The sequence below is a fragment of the Cebus imitator genome, unplaced genomic scaffold (assembly GCF_001604975.1).
Source record: "Cebus imitator isolate Cc_AM_T3 unplaced genomic scaffold, Cebus_imitator-1.0 Scaffold255, whole genome shotgun sequence".
Classification (NCBI taxonomy): Eukaryota; Metazoa; Chordata; class Mammalia; order Primates; family Cebidae; genus Cebus; species Cebus imitator.
Window position 1 is genome coordinate 2327269 of NW_016107570.1, and position 21126 is coordinate 2348394.

Genomic DNA, 21126 nt, shown 5'->3' on the forward strand with positions numbered 1-21126 from the left:
AAAAAAAAAAAAAAAAAAAAAAAACATTAATCTCCCTCCCACCCCAATTTTTTTTAAATCCCTGAAACAAATGAACCTATTTGTATATCAAGTAGATAACATAATCACACAGGGAAAAAAGATGATTTCAAATTACTTTAAGACATTATATTTCAGTGAGCATATTCATTTTTTATCTTCTTTTTAAATTTTAAAAAATATTTGTCTTACTCTTCTTACTGTCACTCCCAATTCAGTGAGTATATTCTAAGGACAAACAGAAAGGAATACAAAGAAATCCTCAAATATATTTAATAATTTTGTTAGCAGTAATATTGGCATCTTTACACACATACTTAAAATAAATATGTTAATGTTTTCAGGAACCAAAACTTATAGCATAAAAGAAAAGAAGTTAAATAAAAACCTACAATATTAAATTTGAATTGGAAATGTCATTATGAACTGACATATTTTTTCTAAAAATGAATAAAAACTTATTTCCTAGCTCTTCCACTGGAAAGACCTAACAGCAATGATAGTCCAGTAGCAATTAACATTTCATTTCAGACTATGAACTTTATCATTTTCTACTCTAAGGAACCAGGCCTCCTTAGAGAAAGCGCTGACTTCAAGTCTTAGGCAGAAAATGTACAAGGAGAGTCTAGGACATCTTTTTGTACCAGAGAGCAAAGAAACCAACAAAATTATGTGAAAAGGATACAGGAGCCAACTGGAAGGGGCTCCCACCAGCCAAAGATGGGTCAAGTTTGAGCATAAAAAATAGAAATACTAACCAAAGCAATGGATTGAAACATTCAAATATATAAATATGAGTTCTTGATACCAAAACATATTAATTGGCCACCTTTGAAAGTTTCTAGAGTATGAACTTACTATTTTGGATATTGACAAGGGGGGAAATTTCAAGCATTTATTCTGCTTTTCCTGTACAAACTATTTCAATAACCAAATCGTTGATGAGGAGAAATTCTTCTTTATATAATAACAGCTAATAAATTTAAGAACAATAGGATTAGAAAAATTACAGTTTGTTACCCTTAAAGAAATAATACAGGAAGTAGTGGTCATGAGTGGGTACTAAAACCAATGTCGGTGCAGTACTTCATAATGAAAAGATTGGCCTGCAGCCGCCACTGAGTCTGGATCAACCAGACTTTGTTTCTCCTGATGTGATGTACTTGTGACATTTTCATGCCAAAATAATCTAAGCGACCTTCTGGATCAAGGGCTAGCAAATTTTTTTGGAAAAGGATTCATTCACATTTTTATTTTTGCAGGCCATGTGATCTCTGTCATAACTACTTAATTCTGCTGTGTAGCACGAAAGTGGACAAAGACAGTATGTAAATGAACGAACATAGTTGTGTCATAGTAAAACTTTATTTAGATAGGCTGGATTTGGCCCATAGTTTGTTGACCCTTGTGAACTATGGATTAGTGGTTCTCATGTGTGATCTTGGGGCCAGAAGCATCAAAATCACCTAGTAACTTGTTAGATGTGCACATTTATTGAATCAGAAACTCTGGAGGTAGAGCCCATCAATCTGTGTTTTAACAAGCTTCCAGGTGATTCTAAAGCATGCTGAAGTTTGAGAACCACTGCTCTGGATATAATTGCCAGTTTACATGAAATACAGGGGTAAAGCAACATGTTAGATGATACCACCAAGGCTGCAATTAGCCAAAATCACATGGGCAGTGCTACAGAATTAATTACAGACCTTTACAATAAATCAGTAGGATTGGAGTGGGTTGTATATTTTTAGCTGCTAGCCTTCTCAAACTAAGTGTATACAGGAGCTTGAGGGGCTCGCTGTTTGGAATGCAGATTTTTACTTAGCTACATTCCACTATCCCCATTTACAGTGTGGCAATTCAACCTAGCCCTCTTCTTGGTCCCTACATCTAAGCCTGTCTTTATCAGTTTCTTCAGAGAATATATATGTACATACACACACACACACACACACACACACACACACACACACACACACACACACATTGTCTCCCATGGGAATGGAGAAATAGAAAAATAACTGCTGGGCTAGATGTGGTATCCTAAGAGAATCACTTCTTCTTATACAGCATTTCAAATAATTTTCCAGCATTTGGTTCTATATACCTTATTCCCCCTTTCTGTTATTTCTGTTTTCTGAGCCTTTCTGAGGGTCTGTAGAGCGGATTGCTTTTTTCTCACCAGTATCCCTGTTTGTACTCTGCTAAATTATTTGGTATTCTATTTATTTTCATCTTTTTATGTTGTCATTTGCTATTTTAGATAAACACCCTGTTTATCAAAAAAGGGCTTTGAGTTTTTCTAATCTTGGTATCTCTTTTATTTAAGGGGTAGGTTTTCAAAAGGAGAGGGGGAAATTTTGGGACTCTTGAACTGGAAAGTCTGTTTCCCAGTTTTATTTGACCATACAAATTTTGGCATGTCAAGCACCTTTTAATTTCCTGGGAAGCTAGTGTGACCTATGGAAGACTATTTGGGAAGTGTTTCCTCTCCCTCCAGTAAATCTGCATCTGCCTCCATCACCTCCCTCAATCTTCTCTCTCAAAGTCACCCAATACCACTTTGATGCTAAGTCCATTGGATGGATATGTCTCAATTCTATCCCACCTGCATTTCATAGAGTTAACCACTTCCCTCAAATTTTTTTTCCCCTTGTAGCTTCTTTACTATCTTAATTTTGTGTTCCCTCCAAACCAAGATCTGAGACAAGAATGTGGATACAAGTAGCTTATTTGCAAGGTCATTTCTAAAATCATTAAACAGTAAGAAAGGGAAAGGAGGAAGGTCAGTAAAAGGTGCCTTAATAAGCTGGTTAAATACTGTGGGCAAACTGGAGCTCAGTTTTGCCGGGAGCCCTCTGAGAGACTATGGAACACATCACAGAGTGGTTCCATTGAAGAGCAAGGAAGTTGGGGTATTTATCCACCAATTTCTCAGTAAGGCTTGCTCCTGGGGAGTGTTAACTCCCTGATATTTTCATCCTGCCCATTATGGGAGGTGAATTTGGTCCTCAGACTAAGAAGTGCAAAAGTTTGAAGAAACAAGCTTCATTTAAATAAGCTATTCAGAAAGCTACAGAGTAAGCTGAGAGAATTTGGGTGAGGCATCAATATTTGCTACTTTTACCAATGCCGTTTTTATTATCCCCTCACTTTTTAGACCATTATTTCTCAACCCATTGTTGGTTCCTGTTTTTCCTTTACCTCTTAAATTTTGGTGGTCAGCATGAAGGATCTGTCCTTGGTCTTTGGCTCTTCTTCTTCTCTACCATTTCTCTGGACAATCTCATCCTTGGCTTGGCTTCAGACAACACATATACTTCCAGATTTCCAGCTCTGTCCTCTCTCTTGAGCTGGACCCATGGAGTCATTTAGTCATTCAACAGATTGTTTTTCAACACTTAAATAATTTGCTAAACTTGATGCTGAGAAAGTTAACAGTGAACTGTATGTATTCCTGGCCCTAGAGTTTATATTCTAGTCAAGCCATATTAATAAAAATACATAAATAATAAAGATTATGAGATATTATGATAAGCACTACAAAGTAAACTGGGTATTGTTTTTGTGTCTGGTTGGAAAGATCACTTTGGATAGATAAGCCGGGGAAGTTCTCTTTAAGTTCTTGATCTTCCCTGAAGTATGAGATTTAGCTAGCCATGTTGAAAGGAAAAGACTTTCAGGCAGAGAGCTGAAAGGGGCCAAGTGAAATGCAGTGTGTTTAAAGAACAAAGAAGCTAGTGAGGCTGGAGTATAATAACCAAAGCGAAAAGTGACATGAAATGAGATTGGAGAGGTAGGCAGCAATTGGGTCATATGGGGCCTTGTTAAAGTTGGGTTCTCAGAAGCAGACATTGAAATAGAAGGTATTTATTAGGCATACTTATGAAAGGAAGAGGAAGAAAATAGGAGTAGACAGAGGATAAAGTCAAACCATGATGTAGGCCCAACAAAGCTTCAGCCAAATCATTGGGAAGCTCTGGAGCAAGTATTGCCCATCAGAGTCTTTGTACATCTGGTTGAAATGGCCAGGCCTTTAGGCCCTGCCTGCCTTGTTCAGTTACTGGATGTGTGCTGCCCTGGAAAACTACTAGAAAGGTGGCTATTAGCGGCCAGGCGCAGTGGCTCACACCTATAATTCCAGCACTTCGGGAGGCCGAAGTGGGCAGATCACTTGAGATCAGGAGTTCAAGACCAGCCTGGCCAACATGGTGAAACCCTGCCTCTACTAAAAATACAAAAATTAGCCGGGTGTGGTGGCGGGTGCCTATAATCCAAACTACTCAGGAGTCTGAGACAGAAGATGGCTTAAACCCAGGAGACAGAGGTTTCAGTGAGCCGAGATCATGCCACTGCACTCCAGACTCCAGCCTGGGCGACAGTGCAAGACTCCATCTAAAAAAAAAAAAAAGAAGAAGAAAGAGAAAGAAAGAAAAAGGTGGCCACAAGCTGTGGCACATACTAAAACTGTTGACAGCTGCAGGCTGTCTGCCTACAGCATTCACTGCCGCTGGCAAGCAAGTTCTTCCTTGAAGAAGGACTTATCAGAATATCTCCATGTTTGCAACAGGCAAGTTTGGATTTTGTTCCAAGGACCCATGAATGGGTTGTTAGCGAGAAGTGGCATGAAAGGTCACTCTGATTGCTATGTGAATATTAGATCATAGAGGACCAAGGAGACCTCTTAGGAGGCAATAATAGTCCAAGCAAGAAATGCTATTGGCAATAGAGATAGAAATGCATAATTCAAGATACATTTTGAAGGAGGAATTGATAAAATTTAGTGGAAGGTAAATGTAGGAGGTAAAGGAAAATAGGAATTCGTTTTAGTAAATGTACACAATTGTGTAAGGAAAGCTGATTTAGCTGCTGCTGGCTAAAGTGCTTCTTCCCACCATGAGGACATCCCAGTAACAGCCTCCTCCTCCCCAGATCCTGCCCACTGGTGTGCATTTGGTATGTCACAGAGACTACTTTGAGAGTATAGTAATTAACTTTTAGATCTTCCAGTTAACCGGAAGGCCCTCTCTATGTTCATGAAGTAGGGTGTTGCCTTGGAGGTTGATTGTATCTTAGCATGTGAGGAAAGGGAGATCAGGCCCTGTTGAAACAAGACAAAGTTTCTAGGGGTCAGGGAAACACTGTAGTCAGGCAGCAGGATACCTGTATGCGAAGCCATGTGTGTGGATTGCTGAGAACTGTGCAAAGAGTAATGAACAATAGGAGAATATAGTGGAGGCAGATACCTGTTTCAAGTGTAGTCTAATTGTATGACCTTAAATTAGTCCTCTGAGCCTAAGGGATCTTTGGACATATTTAACATGTTTGTTAGACATCCACGTCTAATCAGATAGTTGGATATATCATTCTGGAACTTGAGGGGTAGTCAGGCCTGAAATGAATTTGAGCTTCTTCAGCATATGTAGACAGTATTTAAACTTGGGATAAGAAATGATTACCTCGAGAGAGAGTACTGTTACTCCTTAACTTACCGAGGTTATATCCCCATAAACCCATTGTTAAGTCAAAAATGCATTTAATACATCTAACTTACCAAGTATCATAGCTTAGCCTAGTCGACCTTAAACATGCAAAGTTTAAGTAGGCAAAATCATCTGGTAACACAGTACACTGTAGAGTGTGGGTTGTCTACCCTTGTGATCAAATTGATGACTGGGAGCTGCCGATCAATGCTACCACCTAGCATGACTAGAAAGTATTGTATGATATATCACTAGCCTGGGAAGAGATCAGGATTCAGAATTTGAAAACACAGTTTCAGCTGAATGTGTGTCACTTTTGCGCTATCATAAGGTGAATCATCGTAAGTCAGGGACCATCTGTATAGTCAAAAAGAGGGCCTAGAATTGAGTCCTTAAAGCATTTCAGTGTTCTGAAGCTTGGCCAAGAAGGAGCTAACAGTTTGATTAAAAGATATTTGGATATTTTACCTACAACTTAAATTTGGTATGTTTAAAGCAGAACTCTTTTTCTATGTTTCCTACCATGGTTAATGGCATATGTTGATAGTGAGAAGAGGTAGCCAAATGCCTAGGCCGATGGGGCGGGTCCTTGGTGAAACCCCACCTTCAAGCCAAAAACAGCCTGAAGGCTGAAAAACCAGGCTACTGGTCCCAGATGAAACCTGCAACTCACAGTGAGTACTTCTGTTCCTGTTTGCCGGCCCTTTCCTGATTAATTCTTTCTGAATAATGCCTTTTGACAATTGAATGTTGTCTTTTCCAGTACTCTTTATAGCCTGTCCCTTTCCCATTCCGAGCCCATAAAAAGCCCCCGACTCAGCCGTATTAGGAGTAGTTTCCCACTTTCAGGTAGGGGGATCCCCCCTCCCATTCCCTCTCCACTGAAGCTGTTTCATCACTCAGTAAAACTCCCTGCCTTGTTTAGTCTTTGAATATCGGCGCATCCTCATTCTTCTAAGGTGCAGGACAAGAACTTGGGAACCAGTGTGTAAGCCAGACTTGGACTAGGTGGGCCGAGTAGGTGGGCTGTCTCCTACAGCACGTAGCGTGGTCAAGCAAGGCCTGGGCAGGGCATTGCTAGCCAGAGGTTCTCAGCTTGCAAAGTGTCACTGTCATCACTCATTAGAAACAGGTATTGTCCTTATCTCCTTTACTTTCACATATTGGTGACTAAGGCCTTTTTCCTACCAAACATCTTAACAATGTCTTTTCTTCTGTGTCTCAATACCATTGTCTTGGTTCCTGCCCTAATGATTTTCTTACTTGCATTTCTGCAGTGGCATGCCATCCGATTTCTCTATTCCAGTCTTGGATCCCTCCAATCTAATTTCTATAGTTGCCAGAGTCATCTTTTTAAAAATATGGGATAAACATATATGTCTCCTGCTTATGACGGCCAAATTACCAAATAAAAATACAGTGTACCTTGTTAAATTTTAATTTCAGATGAACAAGGAATATTTTTACATGTATGTCCCATACAATTTTTAAGACATAAATACTAAAAATTATTTGATGTTTATATGAAATTCAAATTTAACTGAGCATCCTGTGTTTTATCTGGAAATCTTGCCCTTGCTCAAAGCCCAAAATGGTTCACCATCACTTTCAGGGTGACACCTAAATATCCTAACACTGCGTTACAAGATTCAGCATGTTCTAACCTCTATATACCATATGAACCACTCAGAGTGTCCTGAATTTGCTTTGCTGCTTTACTCCTTCATACTTCTGAACGCATGCTTACCTTTTCCTAGAATGCCCCCTCTTCTCAGTTCTCTGGTTGATTCTGATTGATTAAGACTGAAATATCACCTTCTCTAACCTTCCAGTCCATATTCTGTGGATAATAATTGGGATACCAGCTCTTCTGCATTCTCATAACATTCTTTGCTTTATATGATTGCAGAATTTATCATATTATAATTTAATTTTTTAAAACCTATTTCTCTTCCTTAGATTGTGAGTTCTTTGAGCACAGGGTAAAAGTTGTGTCTTTTAACTCAATCCTTGGCACTTAGTGGGCTCTCAGTTAACATATGCATGAGCCAATTAGTTAGTGAATAGGAAAGTAGGAAAGGACCCATAAGCATTAGCCACATAATTGGCCATTGGAGCTTACCCAGCTCTACCCTATCTTGACTCTTGCAGAAGTCTGCCTTACAGCAGGGTACCTCCTTTGCCCAGCCTTTTTGTTCCCCAAAGATGCTTCATGAGAATAGGAGCTAAGTTTTGGTCTCGGCATCCCTAGGCCCTTAAAATGTAAGTGCTCAGTATATATTAAATGCATGAACGAATGAAAAACACATGAATGAGTAAGTATATCTTTCAGGGCCACAGCTCCTATTGTCCCCTGCAACAAGTCCTGGAGGGTGCTGCCTCTGACCACATTTTTTATTCTCTAAGGCAGGCTCTATATAGCCTATATTACAACTTCTTTATGTCTTACTTCTCGTTCAGCTCTTCCCTCTCTCAACCTAGGCCAGAAGAATTCTTTTCCCCCTACAGCAGCTGGCACATAATAGCTCAATGAATGTTAGCAATCATTCACAGATGGAGCCTTTTCTTTCCTCCGGGGCTCTTGCCTTTCTGCCATTTCTTTCTCTCTCTCTGAGGCCAAGCCTGGAAAGCCATGGGGACCTGACATTGCTTTTTCTCCCCAGGATTATGGTCTTTCCTCTTCCCACACAAGGGAGCAAGGTTTTCTTTTTCTTCCACCAGAGTAGTTCAATTAAATAGGACTAACATTAAGTGACTCTAATTATTTTTTATTAATGTTTAACTGCTAAATTTCTTTTTCAATTAAATAATTGTGTCTTTATGCTCAGAGGCCCTTTTTACATATATATATGGACGTTCATTTATTTTCTTAAAGGAAATACCACCTGCAAAACTATTAATGACTTGTGCTTTGTGATTAGTTCATTTTAGTGACATTTTGAGATTTAATAATTAATCTGGCTCAAGTTCAAAGAAAGAAAACTCAATGCCAGAAATTCCTAGCCAGCAAATAATATAAACAAACCAAACAATTGTCCTCTCAAATAACAGGAATCATTGAGATAGCCTTCTTGCAATTAGAAATGTTTTTAAAAATGCATGAGGAAGGTTCAAGAAAGCATGTCAAAACAACAAAACTCAGTGTACATTCTCATTATTGTAATTGATCAAAGGATGTTTGCAATAGATTTGAATGTGAATAAATTAAATGTGACATTGATTTGGCAGAAGCATACTAGTGATTGGCAAGAACACATAGCAGGAGCAGCTTCTGCTAAAGCATAACTCGCTTGGCTGTTGTTTTTATTCTAATAGATTTCTTAGCAACCCAGTACTCTCATACTAACCTAAGCTCTGTCACTTATTTCCTCTTTTGGTTTCTACTCCCATCCAGGCAAGATTAAATTTATTTTTGATTGCTAATCTAGCAGGTGTTTTCTTGGGCCTGAATGCAGAATACCTTTTGGTGATCTATGCACCTCTTTCTTTTTTCTTCCTTCTTTCATAGATGAAAAAGGGTGATCTAATAACTTATTTCATCTTGGCAGTTCAACTTGTAGAACTAGAAAATGTAGTTTAATTAAACAACTTGGCAATATATTCAAGCTGAGACATCGCTATAGCATTTGCTAGGCCTGAATTGTTTCTCAGCACGCTACAAAATTGACACTGTAAAAGAATATTCAGCTCTGAACATTTTGAAACACCAAATTGCCATTGTAATTTTATAATTATGTTGAGGATGGGGGGGCTGTCAGGTATATTCTGGGAGGCTACCTTCTGAGTGTGACCATCTAATAGTAAACAAATGTTACTGGTATGGGGTCCTGAAACATACTTCATGCCAAATTTCACTTATAATCTATGTTTTTGTATTCTATGAAAAACGTTTTAATTTACTCAAAGGCAATGTCCTCATACTTTAAATTTTTAAATATTTATTAAAATAAAAATTATTCACTAGTATATATAATTTAAATTATGGAAAGAAATTAGTAGGGCGGTCAAGATCAAATTTATGTCTGGTAACCAGTAAAAAATGTATGCATTTAGGAATATTTAGTAATTTAAATATTTTTTATATCCTTATCTTATGTGTACTTTGAAAAGTATGTCTAACTCCAGTAAATATTAAAAATATATGCACATTAAGCTTTTGTCACGAATGTACTGCTAATTTTTAATGTTAAATTATAACTTTTATAAATCCAGGTTCTCGCTTTTTATATGTAATATAACTTGAACTTTATAAATGAGACCTGGTTTTGTTCCCACAGAAAACTGAAAAAGAACCCAGTGACATGGCCATAAGACTGACTCCTGAGTTTTAACTTGCTCTTGAATATAGTAAACTTTCTAACAATGAAGCACTGTTGAATTTATTTTAAACTATATTTAGATTTTGTCTTGGCGTGTGTTTTGAACATAGTTATATATGATATACTTGGAATTCACAAGTACTTGAAGCTAAATGGAGACCATTTATAAATGCTAAACTTTAGAGGAACATGGAGCCAGAACATTAAAGAAGAAATGGCATATTGTTTGTGTGTATGTGTGCATGTGCATGTATATGTGTGTGTGTGAGTGATCAAACCTGCCTTTTTTCTACCTGGATTCATGACATTTTTAAAGCAAATTTCTAATTCCCTAATAAAGGGCTGAGCATTAACTCTATTCCATTTCCATGTCTATCAATATAAAAATTATTCAAATAATTTTGAAGTATATTATTATGGAATTTTATGCTTACCATGAATATCACACCATCAGCATCATATATATGTGCATATAAAGTATTACTGAAATACTCCTTCATAGAAGAATTCTCAGTTGACTAGGTTTGAGCCTTTTAAGGAGAAAAATTAGGCTAAGGGATTGAAATCTTGAATGATGTTTTGAAAACAATTATTCATTTTTATTTATACACACATCACACAACATAAAAAAAAACTAGTGACATTTACATATCTTAAATTAGTAAAAATGGGTAATTTATAATTTTTGTTTAGGTTCTCTTGTTCATTAGGTATATATATAATAACAGATAATATTCCTTAAAAAGTTTTTGTATATACTTAAATCTGCATCCAAATATTTTATTCCATTTAATAGTATAGACTGAAAAATGTTCACTCCCACACCTCTGGTTTGAGTGTGGCCCCAGAGAAGCAGAATGACGGATACCTGAGGTTGAAAACTCTTTGAGTAACTTTTGAACCCATTCAGATATCTCTCAGCCCTTCCCTTTCCCCAATACTCATTAAGTAATCTAAACTTATCTTCCAGTTATGATAACTTGATCACAGAGCACTGGTCATCAGCTCTTAGCCTTCCTTCAGATATCAGAGTGCATTTCCAAAGCCCAGGTTTACATAGCATTAGTTTTCTTTATCTCTCCCTACATATCATTGGAGAGACCGCTAGTATTTTTCTGCCATTTGTTTTACCTTACCTCCTCTTTATGGTTCAAATACCCACTTCTGTTATCTAATATCTTCCACAGTGATAAATATATATTAGAGCTGAATTTCCTGCCTTTATGGAAGGTTCATGATTAGTAGGATTTCACATGAGGGACTATATGATTGGAGTGGGGTAACTACTGATTATGTCATGCCTAATGTCTATGAGTGAGCTATAAGTCAGCATGTTGGTAAATTGCATATTTAAGGTTTGTTTTTTTAAAAAACAAACTTTAAATCTCTTTTGTCATTACTATACAGAGCAAGTAGCAACATTGAATGCAACAATGATATAGTCACTTGGGGGGCTAAGGGAGGGATAGCAGGGGGTGGGGCAATTGGGGAGGGATAACAGGAGAAATAACTAATGTAGATGGGGGGAGGGGGAGGGGGATGGATGCAGCAAACCCCTATGGCACGTGTATACCTATGTAACAAACCTGCACAATCTGCACATGTACCCCAGAACTTAAAGTATAATAAAAAATAATAATGTAGTCACCAAAAGGGCTCTTAAGCAGGGCTCTTAATAAAGTAACAGCATTGGAAAGGACTTGAGCTACAACCTTCTGAGGGCTTAAGCTCACATCACTGAATAAATGAATAGTACACTGTAAATAACCATTAACTACATTACAAAAACAATGATGAGCTTGTTAAAGGCATTTAGAGCTTTCTCTTTTTCTCTTTTTTAATCCTTCACAATGTTAATTTATATTGAATTTTGACCAGAAAAATATATAAATTCAAACATTTAATACATGCAAATTGAGCAGCTCAAATTTGAAATCCAAAATGCTCCAAAATCCAAAACTTTTTGAGCACTATTATGGCACTCAAAAGATTTGGGGATACTTAACTGGTAAGTAGTAAAAAGCAAATCTTTCAAGATCCAAAAAATTCAAAATCCCAAATACTTCTGTTCCCAAGCATTCCAGATAAGGGATACTTACCCTGTAATACTTTTCACAATTGATAATTTGTTTTCCCAATATTAAGGCTTCATAAACAACTCAAGCCTAATCTAATTTGTTCCAGCAGAACACCCCCTGAAAAGAGAGAGATTGTCACAGAACATTGGTTATTTATAATACATACATTTAAGGAAAGTTTTGACACACAGATTTTGATACAGCATATGCCTTTTTTTTTTCTGTCAGTATGGTTTCTTTCTTTTCTTCCCTGAGATTGTTGGAGAATGATATTCTTCAATATTTTACTCCAGGAGACTCTTTATATGACCCTCTTAGAAGGGGTTGACCTTATCATGCCTCATTTGTCAACTTCATGAAGTTCTGCTTCAGATGGACAAGAAGGCCATTGTTGATATACTGCTCTATATCCCTAGCCATGGGAGCCAGGACAATGATGTAAAATATGAAAGCTTTGGTGAGCAGAGACTTTTTGTTGATGGGAATAAGGAGGTAATGAGGCAGAGTGTTGTTAATTTGAGGGCTGCACATGGTAACAACAGCCCCCTTGCCTTTCAGGCTGTGCATCTCCTGAACCAGGTTTACAATCCTTGAGAAGTTTTCTTGGCAGCGTAGTAATGACTGGCCTCAAAATTGATATTGGCAGTTTCAATGGACAGTGTAACAATGCTCCTCATGTGCTCAGGGAGCTTAGATTGGGTGGACATAGAGTTTCAGGACATCTAGCACCGAGCAGAGTGTCCAAAACTCTTGTGTTTTTCTCTGCAATGAAGTCCTTCATTCTGATCATTTTCAGTGCTATTTATTCTACAAGGTTTCCATCTTGTATCATTTTCCTTCAGCTGAAGTATTTCCTTTAATATTTCTTGTAGTACAGGTTTACTTGTGACAAATTCAGCTTTTCTCTGAAAATGTTCTTATAATATCTTCCTTTTTAAGATATTTTTGCTGGATAGAGAATTGTACGTTGTTTCTGATGAGAACTCAATGTTATTTCTTACCTTTATCTTTGTATAAGTGTCTTTTTTCCTATGTCTATTTTTAAGATTTTATCATTAGTTTTTAGCAATTTGATTTAGATGTGCTTTGGTTTTGTGATTATCCTGCCTGAGGTTGTTGAGCTTCTTAAATCAGTGAATTTATGTTTTTATCTCTTTGGAATATTTTAGTCATTATTTTCTCTTCTCCTTCTGTGACTACATGTATGTCAGACTGCATAGTATTGTCCAGTAGCTCACTGAGACTCTGTTCATTTTTTAGCCTTTTTAAAAACTCTCTCTTGCTTCAGTTTATGTATTTTCCATTGTCTTATATTCAGATTCACCGTTCTTCTACAGTATCTAATCTACCATTAAGCACTCATAGGTTGTTTTTCGTGTCGATGTTATATTTGGTTCTTTATTACAGCTCCCATTTCTTTCCTTATGTTGATTTTTTTTTTAATCTTTAGACATTTTTATAGTAACTGTGATAAAGTCCTTGTCTGTTGATTTCACCATTTCTATCATGTCTAGGTCTACTTCTATTGACTGGTTTTGGGTCATACTTTCCTCTTTACCTCTTGATTACATGATGAACATTGAAATATTATGAATAGTATCTCAATTTTGTTGTCTGCCTTTAGAAAATACTGAGTTTTGTTCTGAAGGGCCATTAATTGACATGTGAATCAGCCCACACTTTTTGGAAGCTTTTGCTGTTGTTGTTGTTGTTGATACAGGGTCTCACTCTGTCACCCAGGCTGGAGTGTAATGGTGAGCTGCAGCTCGCTGCACCTTTACTTCCCAGTCTCAAGTGATCCTCCCACCTCAGCCTCCCAAGTAACTGGGACCACAGCTGCATGTCACGAGGCCTGTCTACTTTTTCGTATTTTTTTGTAGCAGCAGGATTTCATCATGTTACCCAGGCTGATCTTGAACTCCTGGACTCAAAAGAATCCACCCACCTCAGCCTCCCAACATTCTGGGATTACAGGCGTGAGCCACCATGCCTGGCTAGAATCTTATTTTTAAGTTTTGTTAGGGTAGCTCTAGAGCAGTAGAGTCCAATTCCAGTTGTTGCAATGATGGAAATGTTTGATGACTGTGCTTTCCAATATAATGGCCACTAGCCATATTTGGCTATGAAATACTTGAAATGTGGCTAGTATAATTCAGTAACTGAATTTTTCATTTAATTTAAGTGGTATGTGGCTAGTGCCTACTGTATTGTACAGCACAGGTCTTAAATAGGCTGTACTCCCAAGCTAGTTTAGCCCTACACCTGAGTGACCCTTCTGAGGTCTTTACAATGCCTCAGGTGTTCAGTGAACTCTCCCTGGCTGGTTAGAACTTGATTTTTTCCTAGTCCAGTGCAAACTCTAGTAATTTTCAGCCTACAGTTCCCCAGTATTCTTTAGCGAAAAATTGTCCTTCCTGGCTTTGTGAAGTTTCACCCTGCACATGGACAGCCTAATTTTCAGCTGAACACTCAAGTGGATTCCTATGCAAGTTTCTAAAACTTACTCTGTGTATCCTGGTACTCTGCCTAACATATCCCAGCATATTCTAGCTTTCTCAGACTCACTAAACAACTATCTCTATCTCTCCCTAAACCACCATCCTCTGCTTGGGTTCCCCCACCCTGTGTTGCAGCCAGTAATGTGCCTCCAGCCAGAAAGCTGGGATGATACAGGGCTTATCTCATTTGTTTCTCATTGATGCCCTTCGGGGATCACACTACTGTGCTGCCTGTTGTCCAGTATCTGAAAAATGTATTTTCGTCCGGTTTTCTAGTTGTGTCATGGCAGGAGGACTAGTCTGGTACCAGTTATTCCATCTTTTGTCTGAAACTAGTAGATTACCTCTTACTTAGTAACACCTCTACCCATATCAAAGAGAGATAGGTACAAGTTTGGTATGTTTATTTTTTAATAAAATGAGATAGTTACTTTTTAAAAATCTATTTGTACCTTCCTCTATTTTACTATTACTGCCCAGTAGCCAGTTCGTCCCCAATCTTTACAACAACCCATTGAAGAAAACACGTTATCTCCATTTCACACAACACGGAAGTGAGACACAGGGAAGTTAAGTAATATTCACAGGGTTGCACACCTGGTAAATGGAAGAAGTGGGATTTGTATTCAGTGGTCTGGCTTCAGAGCCCAAATTCTGTGCCACTATTGAGAAACGTTCAGAGAATAACACTATGAAGGGTATACATATGAGTTACTTGAGGTATAAATATTTATACTTACATAGTCACATATAAACAAGATTCAACTTTTAAATCAATAATGTTTGGCTTACAGTAGAATATGGAAAAATCTGTAATCTGCATAAACTTTTCAATCTTTAAGGGAACTCTAGAGGTTACTTAAGGGGAACAAAAGGAAGATACTTCCATTTGGTATTGTTTGTTTATTCATTTAATTTTTTCTAGACAGAGTCTTGCTCTGTCACCCAGATTGGAGTACAGTGGCATGATCTTGGCTCACTGCAACCTCCACCTCTTGGATTCAAGCTATTCTCATGCTGTAGCCTCCAGAGTAGCTGGGATTACAGAGTGCACCACCACACCTGGCTAATTTGTGTATTTTTAGTAGAGACAGGGTTTGGCCTTGTTGGTCAGGCTGGTGTTGGACTCCTGACCTCAAGCGATCTCTCCACCTCCCAAAGTGCTGGGATTACAGATGTGAGCCACCACACCGGCCCATTTGGCATTGTTTTATAAAAGCTTACTCACCTTGTAATACATAGCTATCTTAAGAAACAATACTGTTATGCATCTAAGCCCCATTTTCAGATAAAGAAACTGAGACTAAAAAAGTTAAGTAGCTTTCTTGGTGTCACACAGCTAGTAAATGGTAGATTTGGGATTGGAACCCTGTCTGAGTCAAAGAATTACCCATGTGGATGATCATCACATTATTTTTTTAATGAAGAAGTGAAATATTGAAGCATCAGTAGGGGAGTTGTTAAGTAAATCATGGTACAATACTAGTGATAAAATACCATTCAGCCATCTTTTTTTAAATGTTGAAGAAAAATATTTATTGGCAGCAACATAAATAAGTGAAATAATGAATATCTGTTTTTAAAATATAAATATTTATGTGAAGAAAGACCCTCATTCCTGCTTTATCCTTATACAAACACTGAAACATACTGTTATTAGATAAATATATGGAAATATAAGGTGATATTGTTCCAAGGAATTGTAAGGGAAAATACTTGCTCTATGGTAATTTATACTTGAAAATAGACTTCTTTTTTTTTTTTTTTGAGGCAGAGTCTCGCTCTGTCACCAGGCACCAGGCTGGGGTGCAGTGGTGTGATCTCAGCCCACTGCAACCTCTGACTCCTGGGTTCAAGCAATTCTGCTGCCTCAGCCTCCCGAGTAGCTGGGACTACAGATGTGTGCCACCATGCCCAGCTAATTTTTATATTTTAGTAAAGACAGGGTTTCACTGTGTTGGCCAGGATGGTCTCGATCTCTTGAACTCGTGATCCGCCCGCCTCGGCCTCCCAAAGTGCTGGGATTACAGGTGTGAGCCACTGCGCCAGGCCTGAAAATAGACTTCCTTAAGAGTCTTCAAGGTCTACAATTCCTATCCTGTTTTCTCCACCTGACCACTTTCTTATCAATCCCAAATAGTTTCGTTGTTGTTGTTATTATTTGTTTGTTTTGAGATGGAGTCTTGCTCTGTCATCCAGGCTTAAGTGCTGTGGCACAAACTCAGCTCACTGCAGCCTCCACCTCCCAGGTTCAAGTGATTCTCCTACCTCAGCCTCCTGAGTAGCTGGGACTGCAGGTATACACAATAATGCCCAGCTAATTTTTGTATTTTTAGTAGAGACAGGGTTTTGCCATGTTGGCCAGCCTGGTGTCCAACTCCTAGCCTCAAGTGATCCACCCACCTCAGCCTCCCAAAATGCTAGGATTACAGGCATGAGCCACAGCACCTGGCCCTTCAATTCTAAATATTTACAAGACTGTATTTGTTTTCATAAATGATTTATGTTCTCTTTAATTTTGCCTGGTAACAGTTATATTTTTTCAGAAAAACAAAAGGAAATTCTTTTTTAGAAAACATTTTAGTCTCTATATATTTCAGCTCTGAAATCTTTAATCCATCTTCATATGTAAAAATAATTAATATATTCAGATTGGCTTTTCCTTTGCCTCAATAGCGATTATAAGAAAGTCTTAGAAGAGTAATGTTGAATAAAGAGAAATTATGTGAAGGCAGGAGAAATGAGAACAGATCTTTGCCCTGCATTTTCTTTTCTTCAAAAAGGACATGCATTTACCAGCTCTAAGACTGCAACTATAGAGGTGATGTAAATAAAGTAGGTGATGTGACTGGTCTATTAAACAAAAATCCAAGCAAGCTCTATACCAATTTCTGAGTATCCTCTTGCTAGTTGAGGTAGATTACTAGTGCAAGTTTAACCTGGTCCTGAACCTTTCATTCTACTCCAAAGAACGAGCTTCTATTAAGACACAGGAACTTGAATTTTTTCTACTTTCACTATTTCCAGTATGATATGGAGGGATTTCCTTTGTGATATATTGTCACCTTACATAAGAATTCTAGAGGCTATAGGAAAAGGAAAACCTGATTTCTCTCCTCTCACCCTCACTGTAGCAGCTGCCCAGAAGCTCAGTTACTGTGGTGATTAAACTACTCATGGGGTAGTCAGAGCACTTCTTTCTCGCCAGTGGAAAAGTATAGTCACTGATGAGTTTTAAGAAAGAAATCAGTGTTAGGCTTAGGAAATTTTTCAGTGTCTCTTAGGCTCTCGTGTAGTATTTCACATTTGTTTGCTTCATTTTTTGGGTAGCAAATATTTCTACTATGTGGTGTTTCATGTCTATTATAGCATAAAATCAGGACAGAACTGTTTATGTAACAATAAGTATGTAATCATACAGCTTTTTCAAACTTATATACATATCTGTTTATTTAAATGCAAAGTATGTATATGTATATAATATGTATTTTATTTTTATTGGCCATTTTCATAAAAACTATTTTTTATTTTTTTTATTTTTTTAACTAGAAATTTGATAATTTCTTCCATTTATATATACATGCAGGAAATACTAAAGAATGAAAAATACAGAAAAGAAATCAAAATAAAAAGTGAAGAGTTTTATGGAAAAGAAAAACTCCTTAGTAAAGAGACCAATGAAGAACTCTTGACTCCACCAGTTGACACTCAAATTAAAGGGCATGCCTCTGCTCCATACTTTGGAAAGGAAGAACCCTCAGTGGCTCCCAGCAGCACTGGTAAAACCTATCAGCCAGGATCTTGGATGCCACAAGATGGCAAGAGCCCCAGTCAATGAATGCATCATGGTCAAATCTTTTCATGTATATGAGTGTGACTATTTTAACAAATAAAAGAAATCAAAATTGAATTGCCTTGTATTTTCTGAATGTACAAAGTTTCCTATTCCATTAATCTTAAGAGTTCATTTTTAGTGTATGCACAAGAAGTGTGAGAGTATGTACTATAGAAATCTAACTTCTTTTAGACCTAATTCCTTCATTTGACTAAGTCATTGTTATTTATGAATTTGCTTAGATTTGTTTTTCCCTCCTAGGATTACTCCCTTGAGAAGGATCCTGTAGCCGTGAATCCTCAGTACACTTTGGATCTTTATGATCATTTGGGAACCACTCATAGATATAGCTTGGTAGAAATAATGAGGGTAAAACAGTGAACTTTCCCAGCTGATCAAATATAGGAGAAAAAAAAGAATGAAAAGATTCTTATTTCTGGAGAGGTAACCTATAAGATTCTAAAAGACTAACCAAAAACGTGAACTTGGATAAAACATGTGGAGGCAAAGAAAACTTAGCTGATTAGTGAAAAAAGCCATTAAGACCTTGATGAGAAGATGGGACAAAAGCTAGCTTATGGTAGGACTGCAGTTGGAATTTGGAGAGGAATTAGGACCAATACAAGTATACAATCCGTAACAAAGTCTGAAAGAACAGTAGAGAAAGAAATAATACAATAACTGGAGTGCCGTGAGATTGAAAATTACTTTGAAAAAATAGACAATTGGGGAAAGCTCTCAAAAAGCAGAAATCAATTCCATTAGAAGACAGAAGACAATGTACATGTTAAAACATTACCTACAAAAGTACATTTAAAGGGTCATACATTTTCTGGAGTGCACAACGAAGTTTTTGTTGTTATTCTAAAACCCTCACAGTGTTTAGCATACAATAGATGCTCAATATTTACTGAATGAATGACCCATATTTTTATGCTCTGAATGTAAGTAAATCCTTGGTTAAGCATTAACAATGAATTCCTAAAAACACAGATTAAATTTTTTACTTAATAGCAGGTAAAAAATTTAACTGCCTAAGAAATACACTACAGAAATAAAGCATTTATACTAAAACAAGTAATCAAGTGACAAAATCAGCACACTTAATGACAAAAAGCCCAACATTCCAGCAGTTGTCATATAGTACCAGGTGAAATATTTTATCTCTACTACACCATTTCAAGGTGGTATTACATTTTACCACAGAGGCAAAAAAGGAACTAGCCACTAGGTAGTATGAAAGGAGATACATCCAGCCAGCAGGGTGGCTCAGACCTATAATTCCAGTGCTTTGGGAGACAAAGACAGGAGTGCTTGAGGCCAGGCATTGAGAACAGCGTGGGCAACATAACGAGACCCCATCACCACAAAAAAAAAAAATTTTTTTTTGAGACAGAGTCTCATCTGTTGCCCAGGCTGAAGTGCAGTGGTGCCATCTCGGCTTACTGCAAACTTCGCCTCCAGGGTTCAAGTGATTCTCCTGCCGCAGCCTCCCGAGTAGCTGTGATTACAGATGTGCACAACCACTCCCAGCTAATTTTTGTATTTTTAGTAGAGGCAGGGGTTCATGATCCAGTTCAAGACCATGTTGGCCAGGCTGGTCTTGAATTTCTGACCTCAGGTGATCCACCTGCCTTGGCCTCCCAAAGTGCTGGGATTACAGGCATGAGCCACCATGCCCTGAAGCAAAAAATTTTTTTAATTAGCTGGGCATCATCGTGTGTACCTGCAGTCCCAGCTACTTGGGAGGCTGAAGTGGGAGGATCACTTGAACCCAGGAGTTCAAGGCTGCTGTGAACTATCATGAGGCCACTATACTCCCAGTGTACTCCAGCCTGGTGACATAGCATGACTGTCTCTTAAAAAAAAGAAAAAAAAGGCCAGGCATGGTAGCTCACGCCTGTAATCCCAACACTTTGGAGGCCGAAGCAGGCAGATCACTTGAGATAAGGAGTTCGAGACCAGGCTATCCTGCATGGTGTAACTCCATCTCTACTAAAAATATAAAAATTAGCTGGGCGTGGTGGTGGGCACCTGTAATTCCAGCTACTTGGGAGGCTCAGGCCAGATAATCGCTTGAACCCTGGAGGCAGAGGTTACAGTGAGCCAAGACCATGCCATCACACTCCAGTCTGGGCTACAAAAGTGAAACTCTATCTCAAGGAAAAAAAAAAGATATATAATTTGTGGTATACGTGGGACTGTGAATTGAGATTAACATGTACTTAACTCCTGGACTGGATTGCAGAGAAAATTGTAAATGTTTTAACACTACTGCCAAATTCCTGTTAGTTCATTAATTGCATTCCATAAACACCTTTTGCAAATGTTTGACATATTTTGCAAATGTCTGTCTATAAATATCTTAGATATGGCAGAAATTAACTACCAATTTTTATGGTTTTCATTTTAAAATACCTGTTTTGCATAAGCAGCATGGGAAAATCTTGGCCAAGAGTCCTTTATAAAAAATGCCTATGTTAACGATGATGATACAGAGCCACCATTATTAGTAGAGCTTGTACTTTCAAGGTGACTTCTGGGGTGGAAATGAATTTGTAATAACCTGTCCATATCCCTTTCCTCCAGGCTAACATGTTAAGGATGACTGGTCACATTAGTTAGGTGGTGTTGGCACAAAGTTAAATATCCTGCATAAAAAGTAAATTATAATCTTGGCCTAATTAATATTTGTCTTTCTAAAGAACAACTTTTCTTTAAAAACTTGGCTTTTAGGCCAGACACAAAGGAGAATTAAAAATAGTAAATATTGGTTTGCCCACCATATTTCATATCATTGTCTTATTATGAAAATGTCTAGTCAAGACAGATTTTAAACCTATGCCAAAAAAACTTTAATTTCAAAGGTAAAAAACTTCATGCTAACATGAAAAA

General features: G+C 37.6%; 1 protein-coding gene across 1 annotated transcript in view; it reads left to right on the top strand.

Moving 5' to 3' along the window:
- Nucleotides 1-18306, top strand: part of NDUFAF2 (NADH:ubiquinone oxidoreductase complex assembly factor 2) — a 217782-nt gene extending 199476 nt beyond the window's left edge. The window contains exon 4 of the mRNA XM_017499182.2: nt 17983-18306. Coding sequence (XP_017354671.1) covers nt 17983-18234 — 252 coding nt within the window. The 3' untranslated portion in view covers nt 18235-18306. The remainder of the gene's footprint in view (nt 1-17982) is intronic.
- Nucleotides 18307-21126: the final 2820 nt, after the last annotated feature.